General features: G+C 36.0%; 1 protein-coding gene across 1 annotated transcript in view; it reads right to left on the bottom strand.

Moving 5' to 3' along the window:
• The window catches only part of PIK3CA (phosphatidylinositol-4,5-bisphosphate 3-kinase, catalytic subunit alpha), an 87,958-nt gene that overhangs the window by 35,729 nt on the left and 41,274 nt on the right, over positions 1 to 10,955 (bottom strand). Inside the window, exons 2-4 of the mRNA XM_011980373.1 lie at positions 2,890 to 3,317; positions 2,164 to 2,373; positions 490 to 740 (exon numbers count right to left, since the gene is read on the bottom strand). Coding sequence (XP_011835763.1) covers positions 490 to 740; positions 2,164 to 2,373; positions 2,890 to 3,241 — 813 coding nt within the window. The 5' untranslated portion in view covers positions 3,242 to 3,317. The remainder of the gene's footprint in view (positions 1 to 489; positions 741 to 2,163; positions 2,374 to 2,889; positions 3,318 to 10,955) is intronic.

The raw sequence follows: 10,955 nt of genomic DNA, 5'->3' as shown, positions 1-10,955 counted from the left end.
CAGGATGGTCTCGATCTCCTGACCTTGTGATCCGCCCGTCTCGGCCTCCCAAAGTGCTGGGATTACAGGCTTGAGCCACCGCGCCCGGCAATAAGTATATTCTAAAAATACAGATACTTGGTTGGGCACGGTGGCTCATGCCTGTAATCCCAGCACTTTGGGAGGCCAAAGCGGGTGCATCATGAGGTCAGGAGATCAAGACCATCCTAGATAACACGGTGCAAACCCTGTCTCTACTAAAAATACAAAAAATTAACCAGGTGTGGTGATGCGCGCCTGTAGCCCCAGCTACTCAGGAGGCTGAGGCAGGACAATGGTGTGAACCTGGAAGGCGGAGCTTGCAGTGAGCCAAGATCATGGCACTGCACTCCAGCCTGGGCGACAGAGCGAGACTCCATCCCCGCCTCAAAAAAAAAAAAAAAAAGATACTCATCCTCAATGTGATTACTTTTTAAATTAAAAATTACTATTTTGAAACTTGTTACTCACCTTATACTGACTCAGAGGATATTTTTCTAGGAAGTATTCATCACATCCACACACTTTTAAAATATACTTGCCCTGATATTCTAAAACACAGAGTTTTAGCTGTTCAGAGGATAGCAACATACTTCGAGTTTTTTTCCTGATTGCTTCAGCAATTACTTGTTCTGGTACACAGTCATGGTTGATTTTCAGAGTATACTTCTGCTTGTCATTATTTGGAGAAACTATTACCCAAATCACCACTATTATTTGCCCTATAACAGGAAAATATTATTAGATGCAATCACCATATCTCTTTCATTTTTCAAGGGAAAAATTTCAACAAGTGTGCACTATCATTACTTTATCCATATCAGAAATGCTTTTTAATCAGCCCAATTAAAACTAGGTAAATATCAGTAGAAATAGAAAATGTTCGTATCTGAGCGGGCTGCCAGACCATTCCCAACTCTCATGTTTTATGACAAGCACACAAAACTGTGACAAGTGGGTCACAAGTATCTGAGACCAAACTAATTTCCATTCTAAACTGTATGACATTACTGCATGGGTACTGCCCCTGTGAACAGTGATTCATGATGGTATCAAAGGTTCGACAGTGCCTAAGGTGAAAGAGTTTCTGGTAACCATGGGAAGTAAAGAAAGAACCAACGGAGGCTTAAAGATGTTGAATTAGAATGACAGAAAATGTGAGGGAGGAAAGGTAAGAAAATCAAGAGGGAAGAGGAAATGGATTGTCTAATTTTCTCCTTTTAAGATTAACTAAGCCAAGAGGTCAAAAAAAAGAAAAGAGAAAGATGGAGAAAATGGGAAGACAAACTATGTAGAGAGGCTTGGGTGTTCACAGTAAATTTCTTTCAAGTTGTCTATATGTTGAAAATTTTTCACAAAAAATGCTGGGGAAAATGAAAAAAGCATTTCACTTAAAAATATATGCTAGAATAGAATTTTGAAAGATCTTATGTTGCATTAAACTACTTTGAAAAATACGGATAAAATAGTAATAAGATGTCTTAACTTAGTCTACTGATAGAATTTGATATTTAATAGTGTGTGAGAGTTAACTCAAACTGATAATTTTACTTTGTTACCCTCAAAAATACAGACATTTATCTGATACAATGACATGTATTTCGAAAACAATATAGTTTATATAGTTTCCTGTTCACTTAATTCTAGAAACTGATACATTAAATGTCAAAAATCTACCTATATATTATCACTCATGATCAGAATTACTGCATTTAATATTTAGGAAAATTACTTATTTTTTTCTGGTGTATTTATGATATGTAACAACAAGAATGTATAAAGTTCTCCCAAAATTTCATGAAATGTTTCTATTTATACTTGTTTTTATTTATGAAAAGATAATCAGCTCTAATTCTGAATACTAAAAAATAGTAAATTTCAAACTCATACTTCTTCCACTTTATAGACAATTTACCAAGAAATCAGTATCATATTCATACAAAAATTCAACCAATAAATATTGATTGTACACAATTTGTATTTAGCACTCAACTATGTCTTGTCAGTATAAGCAGTCCCTGCCTTCAAGCAGCTTACTATCTAGCTGGAAAAAAAAACAAAAACAAAAAAGACTACACAAAGATTTAGGCACAGGTAGAAGACTGCACTATAGTAACGATTAGAGTAGATTAGTCATTTTCTTACCTTTATCTAATTTATTATATATGTGCTTTGGCAATTCTGGCGAAGATTCTACATTTGGAGGATAGACATACATTGCTCTACTATGAGGTGAATTGAGATCCCTAAGATCCACAGCTTCTTTACAAACATTCAGAATATTTCTTCGGAAGTCCTGTACTTCTGGATCTTTAACCATATCAAATTCACACACTGGCATGCCAATAGCAAAACCTTTAATAAAATTACATAAAGAATATAACATTCTATTACATACATAGTATGAACATGTTTTTTTACAAATAGGGAACTCTGTAGATTTGGAAGATCACAACAGAGTAAAAAAAGTACCTCTAGGTGAAAAAAAATTTTTGATGAATGCATATATATTAAGAGTTGGTAAAGTCCCAAATATTTTTAATACATAAAAAATAATATATTCAGCAATTTAGAGCAAAGACAGCAAACATTCCTATCAATCATTTTTAAAAGAATAACAAAATTGAGATATAACAAATCTAAGTCATCCTCCAAATGATATTTCTTAAATAAAACCTTATGGAATAATATCAAGGTGTTAAAAATAGTTCCATAGTTTGATAGTAAAACATACTTTAGATTTATAATGATTTTTATTTAGAAAGCTATTTAAGATTACAAAGGGATTGGTTTAGACAGAAATATTTTAGTAAGAGACAACAGTTAAGCTTCATAGTGATCTGCATTTTAGAATAGGATACTGTATCATACCAATTTCTCGATTGAGGATCTTTTCTTCACGGTTGCCTACTGGTTCAATTACTTTTAAAAAGGGTTGAAAAAGCCGAAGGTCACAAAGTCGTCTTGTTTCATCAAAAAATTCTTCCCTTTCTGCTTCTTGGGTAACACTTACGAAAATGTAAGAAGATTCATCTTGAAGAAGTTGATGGAGGGGGTATTTTCTTGCTTCTTTAAATAGTTCATGCTTTATGGTTATTAATGTAGCCTCACGGAGGCATTCTAAAGTCACTATCATTCCATTTGGTAGTAAACATTCTACTAGGATTCTTGGGGGCATCAAGTGGATGCCCCACAGTTCACCTGATGATGGTCGTGGAGGCATTGTTCTGATTTTTTGCAGGTTTTACATATAAAACTACTTTAAGGAATTAGACGTATGGTTGTCCCAAAGCAGAAACCTAAATCAAAGAAGGAAAACGTAAGTTAAAAGAGATACAACTACAGAATACATTTGTAACATTGCTAAAATGTAAAAACTAATTTTCCATAGTTTGACGTGATTAGGCTAAGTAGTAATAATTCATCTTAAATATTTTAATCGAGACTGTTGCTCTAAATTAGGCTATAAAGAGTTTATTTCAGCAGAGATTAGAAAAACCACTTGTATTTAATTAAATTTAATAAAGTCATTTAAGAAAACATTATATATATTTGAGTGGATTTTCTAAGTCAGGTTTCATCAAGCCAGAGATAAGGCTATGGGAAGAATGAAAAGTAAGCTGCAATTCAACCCAAAATTCCCGTTGCATATCACCTTTATTATTCTCTTCTATCTTATGGAACAACAGAATTTAGGCCAGAAAGAATCTTTTAGATCATGGGTCCACTGCTCTTATTTTAAAATAAGTAAAACCATGCCTAGAGAAGTCAAATCCTTTTCCTTTTTCACTCTCTGCCCTCATTTCACTCTCTGCCTCATGTAATAATGAGAAATTTTATGGCTTAGTCTTTTCTTTCTTAAATCAATCTTTGTAATTTTCCTTTTTCTTTTTGTGTTGATTCTTATCTAGGTGATATCTTAGACATTCTGTTCTTAAAGTATGATTTAGGTATATATTCACAATATTAGAAAGTGTCATCAATGATTTTTCCTTGAAGTATGAGGATGAATTTGTAATGATCTACCTACTTTCTCAAATAACCCAGTCCTAACACTTCTGACTGAAATGAATCTACACGTAAATAAGATCCATGACTCTCTTTGTCAGTGCCATGTTCCAATCAGTTTGTAATATTTTAAAAACTATTAAGTATTAATTATGAGTTGAAGGCCCTTAATTTTTTAAGACATCAACAATCCTGGGGGTCTTTTAGAAGATATTATCAAAATCCATAAAACACAAGTTTACTTCTTGCTGTTTATATTTTCTTTTATTCAGTGAGTGAAACTGTAAGAGTATATCAAAAGGCAAAGTGAGAGATACCAAACAAGAAAAAAAAAGAAAGTTAAGCTACAGAAATGAATCAAAAAGGCCCAGATAATCTACTATATTTGATTAGTCTATCAGGACTTGTAGGTAACAGCTATAAATGACACTATTTGCTTATGCACCAAAAGTGCATTGGTGCTATCCCCAGGACTATGTTGGGTGTGGGAATCGAATGACGAATAATATAGACATGGCCCTTGCCTTCACAAGACAAAGCAAAGAATATGAACATTATGTGTATGCTGTGTGTGGGGTAATTAAATTCACACTTACAAAACAGAATAAATGCTATCCTGGAGAAGTGCCAGGTTCTATAAAAGCACATAACACGGTCATCAAGTTTGGGGTGGGAAGGTTTCCCATAGTAGGTAACATAAACTTAATCCTTTAAAGATAAGCAGCCAGGCGCAGTGGCTCACATCTCTAATTTCAGCACTTTGGGAGGCTGAGGCGGGTGAATCACGAGGTCAGGAGTTCGAAACCAGCCTGACCAACATGGTGAAACCCCGTCTCTACTAAAAATACAAAAATTAGCTGCATGTGGTGGCACATGCCTATAATCCCAGCTACTCAGGAGGCTGAGGCAGGAGAATTGCTTGAACCTGGGAGGCAGAGGTTGCAGTGAACCTAGATCGCTCCACTGCACTCCAGTCTGGGTGACGGAGTGAGACTCCATCTCCAAAAAAAAAAAAAAAAAGGTAAGAGTTGAACAAACACAAGAAAGAGGAGAGGAAACCTGCCATCCCTTACTCCTCTCTCCATCTCACACCAATCAACATCTAACCCATGAACAAGCTTCATTAATTCTCTATTCTGTCTACACTCTTTCAAATACCACTCTGTGGTATTTGGGCTGGTCATCACTATTTCTTTTCTGGACCACTGCAAAGGCCTAAATGGTCTCCCCGAATCTATGCCTGCCCCCTATAATCCACCTCCCCTCATAGCCAGAGTGACTTAAAGAGAGCGAGAGGGCCTAATCTGATTATACATTTATGCTGTACCAATTCTTGGTTGCAAACAAATAATTATGGTATGCTTCAGAGTTATAACATATAAAGGATGTGAAGAGTAGGAATAGCAGACATTTTTAGCCTTTTTCCCACCCACAGAAATACAGAAATTAACTGGAAACAATGAAGAATGTAAGAAAATTATTTTTTGATAGTTGAAACTATTTTTCTTCAAACTTATAAAAGAGATCCACTGAACTTACAATATTTAAAATAATTGTCCTATTTCCTACATGTAAAAAATTTCATTGGCTAGTAAAAAGACCAGATGGATCAATCTGTATGAACAATCATAGAAGTGACTTAAATTTTTTTAAACCTACAAAAAATTTGAAGAATGCAAGGGAAAACGCCAAATGACTACTTTTAAATGACATGCCTGCATAAAAAAGTTCAAATGAAAACAAAACCAAAACCACAAGCCACACAAAAACAGCAGCTGTGTTTATGATTTTTCTCTGCTGAATGGCACTGACAGGTCTCTATTATGGAACTACTGGAGCAACTATTTTATATAATAAACAACCACCCACAGGGAACCCTCATATGTTCCCTAAGTATTACTAAGAAAGAAGCCTAGTTAGTATAGTAGACAGATCACTGGTTTTATTCCTTATTCTACAGTAGTATATTTATGGGTAATTAACTATTAAATACTCAAGACACACCCTTTTCATTAAGAGAATAAATGTGATTATGGTAATAAAACACTTGTTGATCCTGGAAGACAGGCACGGGTTGAAATTCTGGTAGACAGAATGACAGCCTTTTTATTTGTCAGATGGTTATTTGTCTTCTCATGCCAGGTCTTATTCTGTACAAACCATTACCCCCGGGTTCACATAAAGTGTAGAAGTGGCAAATGGAACTAACATTTGTTTTTTGAGTATGTACCATGTACTTGGGTGGGCAGTAACTCTATTGAGGAAGATAGTATCATTTTACATATGAGAAAACTGAAGATCAGAAGTGAAGTCACTTGCCTCCAATACATGGATTTTGAATCCAGGTCTAGATTATTTTAAAGCCCATACTATAACCATGCTGTTATTTGGGTTTCAGTTATGGCCAGGCAATATTCACCGGTAGTGAATAAGAGAATGAGCTCTAATTTGAATCTACACTAGATTCAAATTTTGGCCACCTTAGTCACTAGTTGTATGGCCTCGGGTAGTTTAGTTCATCTCATTGAATCTCATTTTTCCCATTTGTTAAATTGGGATAATAATGGCATCTACTTCATTGAACTGTTGTGAAGATAGATGAGGTGATATATGAAAAATACATAAGCACAGAGATCAGCACACAGTAAGCACTTAATAAATGTTAAACATTAGTAATAAACTTGTAAAGTATTACCAACATTATCTTTTCAAGCTTATTAGGAATTATATACTGCTGGCACCAGATGGGGTAAGAAAAGGTTTTCGGAATTTTTTTTTTTTTTAACCAAGAAGGCAAGTAAATAAGGAGCTTCATAAAGAAGTTATATTTCAAGTGCTAATACCTGAAGGTAGCAAGGCTCACACACAAGCCTGAAGAGTACCGAGTGGCTCAGATGCCGGTGCTTTCCCAGCTGCTTCCAGTTCCCCAGATTCCCAGGATTCCTATTGAAATGTTATAGCTATCTACAGCTTAGGTGTCGGGAATCCCTTGTTATCTCTCTCTACCCTGTTTTTGTTGAGAAGTACCTGCTTAATGTCAGTCTCAAGGCTAAGTATGGTACAAAAACAAAGGTTAAAAAGATGCTTTCCCTTCTGCAGTTAAGGGCCTCATAGTTTACTGGGGAATGACTTTAACAATATGATAATTGTTACAAGATAGAATATGAACAATGGAAAAGCCTGAGGAGATTAGGGAAGGCTGCAGAGAGGTAAAGTTTCAGTTGAATATTATAGATTAAAAATTTCACAGAGAGGGTATGGCCTGAACGTAAGAGAGCCTATAGAAGGGTGTTCTAGATTGCCACAAGAGAGTGTGTATAAAGTCAGACCATGAAAGAATGCGGCCTGTTCCTAGCAATACAAGCTGTTTTTTATTACTTGAGTCTAAAGTGCATGGGAACAGGTGGAGTATGTGACAAAGAAGGAGAGGTGAAAGGTAGGTAGGGGCCAGATGTAAAAACATGTTAGAGTTTGAATTTTATGTTGTACACTGTTAGTAAAAAGAAGACTCTGGGCTGGGGGCTGTGGCTCACACCTGTAATCCCAGCACTTTGGGAGGCTGAGGCAGTAGGATCGCTTGAGCTGAGGAGTTCCAGACCAGCCTGGACTCAAGACCCCATCTCTACAAAAAACAAACAAACAAACAAACAAAGTAGCCAGGTGTGGTGGTACATGCCTATGGTCCCAGGTACTCAGGAGGCTGAGGTGGGAAGATCTAAAGCCTGGGAGGTCAAGGCTGCAGCAAGCCATGATGGCGCCACTGCATTCCAGCCTGGACAACAGCGAGACCCTGTCTCCAAAAAAAAAAAAAAAAAAAGTCTCTTAAGTATTTCGAGCTAAAAATGACATGATGCTTTTAAAATGATTTTTAAATTCTCTCAGATTTCTTTAAAAATTGCTTTTCAAGTGTAGGTTATAATCAAATGAACATTAAAGTGTAAAAATTACATATTCTCAATTGTCTAGAGAAAAATCCCTAAAATTAAGAAATCAGAATATATAACATTTTAAATAAAAGGGCCTTTACAGAAAAAATTAAATACTGATAAAGAAGATGGAATTATTAAATTTAAAGCAATAGAGGGGGATAAATCACTATAAAATTATGCAATCCTAATGTAGTTTGGAGGTTTGAGGTCACAGAATTAAAAACGTATTTACTAAAAATAAAACACTTTAAGGGTCAAGAAACCAGTCTATTGAGGTTTTGAGTTCAGAATGCCAGGACTAAAGATTCATATGCATATTGACAAATCACTACTATCTGGAAGTCTTAAGAGTAAATAAATTGGTTTTGCTTATCCTAATTTTCTATATATCGAAATAAGTTATTTCAGTTTGAAGACTGTTCAAAATAGAGCAGTCCTATTTTCTTAGAAGTGTGTGCAGGTGCACCATTCACAATTTACCTTTTTGATGAATTACCTCCTCATCATAAGCACCAATTACTGGGCTATACTAAAACACAAACAGCAAAGCTCTTCAGGATTATTGAGAAATTTGGTGGAGAGTTGGGGGTACATTTTTGGTCCTAAAACCAACAACCCCAGGTTGCTGAATGCCTCCCATTTCTTTGTTTTCCAGCAGTCAATGGTCACTTCTGAGCGGAGGCCAACCTGCCTGATTATAGTAGCATCTCCTTCTTCTAGTCAGCATTGACATGTGACCACCATTTTACAAACTATAAACTAAAGGCCAACAGACCAAAAGATAATACAAGAGGCTCTGCTGTATGACCTTAGGAGCACAAAATATGTGACAACGGATGCCTCGATCATCAGAGATTTTTGTTTACTTCTTTCTTCTGGTGTTAAAATTACTGTTAAAAGTTACTGTGCTTAGGAAGGAAGTACTTAAACTTATCTTCAGAAAGCCTGAACCTGCGTTAACTTGTTGGTATGGACTGGGTCTGCATCAGCAGTCCAATTGGGTAGACAGTACTACCCAGCAGAAGTAACGATACCTTTAAGAACAACATAAGTAGCAGAAATAAAGAGTAAAAAACAGTATCAGATTCTCTGTTGTCATTTGACTTTTATACTGGAAAGTTTCTTAATTCATTGGGCAATTCACTATTTTGAACACTTGATGCGTACTCTTTTAGACCAAGAAGATAATGATATCTTGAAAGCTTGATTTTCAATCCCTAAATTGAAAGCCTTTCTCTATTTACATTAGAATTCTGTTTCTAGATTTCATTATTTAAGGCAAGGATGGTCAAAGTAAGACCCACAGGCCAAATCCAACTCACCACTTGCTTTTGTAAATAAAGTTTTATTGGAACACAGGTAACAAACTGTGTTTATATAATGTCAATAATACTTTTGCACTGCAACAACAGAGTTGAGCAGATGCTACAGAGACCATATGGCCTGCAAAGCCTAAAATATTACTATCTGGCATTTTGCAGAAAAAAACTTTGCTGATCCCTGTAATGTATAAGAATTACCTGGTATCAACTGGATAAGTGCCCAGTGGCTAAGTTATCCCAAGCCCTGCCTCTGTAAACCACAGTCCTGCAGTGTCAACCTAAGTTCTTTAAGCCATTAAGTTAAAATCTTGAAATAGCAAAGTATCTCAGAAGTGATTTAAGTGGGTACTTTCATTGCTAGGAGCTTACTACCTGATGGGAAACTTTTTGTGGAGTAATTCTGAAGTTATCCCTAAACATTGTTACTCTGAAATTATCTTGTTCATTCCCTCAGTTCTGCTTTCTCTATCTCATCACATACTTGAAAGCTATTAGACTATCCCCTGGGTCTTTTTCCGCCAATTCCTTCAACCATAATTCAGGCAAGATAGTTTACCATCTCATTTTTGCCATTACGGGATATGCCCTTTTGCTAATATTCATCTCAAAATGTGGCAATGAAAATCTTGTACAATATTCTGGAGTCAGTATTTCCAAGGCAGAGTACAGAAAACTATTACTTGACTATGGATTACCAGTCTCTATAAATAGAGCCTAAGACGTTTTCTGGCTTAATTACTTTAAAATATGCAAAAAGTATATTTTATATATTTCAGTTCAGGTTTCAATTTCAAAAGTGTATTATGTTTAAAATACTTACATTTTTAGGCCAGGCATGGTGGCTCATGCCTGTAATCCCAGCACTTTGGGAGGCCGAGGCGGGTGGATCACCTGAGGTCAAGAGTTTGAGACCAGCCTGGCCAACATGGTGAAACCCGGTCTCTACTAAAAATACAAAAATTAGCTGGGCACAGTGGTGGATGCCTGTAATCCCAGCTACTTGGGAGGCTGAGGCAGGAGAATTGTTTGAACCTGGGAGACGGAGGTTGCAGTGAGCCAAGACTGCGCCATTGCACTCTAGCCTGGGCAACAAGAGCGAAACTCCATCTCAAAACAAAACAAAACAAAAAAAACCACCAAATACTTATGTTTTTAAAACATCGATATTGTATCTGCATTAAAAAGTCATTAAAAATAAGAAAGAAAGTTATTTTGAAGCATACCTCAGCACAATGGCACAACTGGCAGCCCGATCAATGCAAACAGCCACAATTTGCTAAAATAAGCAGCTTGTATTTTCTAGTTATTTATGTTCCACAAATATAGAAGCTGTTTAAATGTTTGCTGAATGACCAACAGTTTGTAAAACAAGTTTTACCCATACTTTTAGATATATGTTGACAAAATGTTTTCCACTCTCATTCTTAGATAGAGCCAACAGGAAAGAAATAGTTTTGTGGCTAACTCAGTTACATCTCTTTATTTGCTCATGTTAGGGGTCAGGAAACTATACCCCAAAGTATGATGCTTTGACATGATGAGTTCTTTGAACTAAAAAAGTAGCAACAGAACCAAGGTCTGACATTCCCGTGTACCTCTGTCTCTCCATCCTCTTCTCTCCTAAAGTGAAGAAAGGGCTTTCTCTGAAGTTTCCCTTATCAAGAGGGAAGTTTCTCCA

Source organism: Mandrillus leucophaeus, unplaced genomic scaffold, assembly GCF_000951045.1.
Source record: "Mandrillus leucophaeus isolate KB7577 unplaced genomic scaffold, Mleu.le_1.0 Scaffold211, whole genome shotgun sequence".
NCBI classification, from domain to species: domain Eukaryota; kingdom Metazoa; phylum Chordata; class Mammalia; order Primates; family Cercopithecidae; genus Mandrillus; species Mandrillus leucophaeus.
The sequence above is the reverse complement of the archived record's forward strand: the minus strand, read 5'-3'. Positions and strand labels throughout refer to the sequence as shown.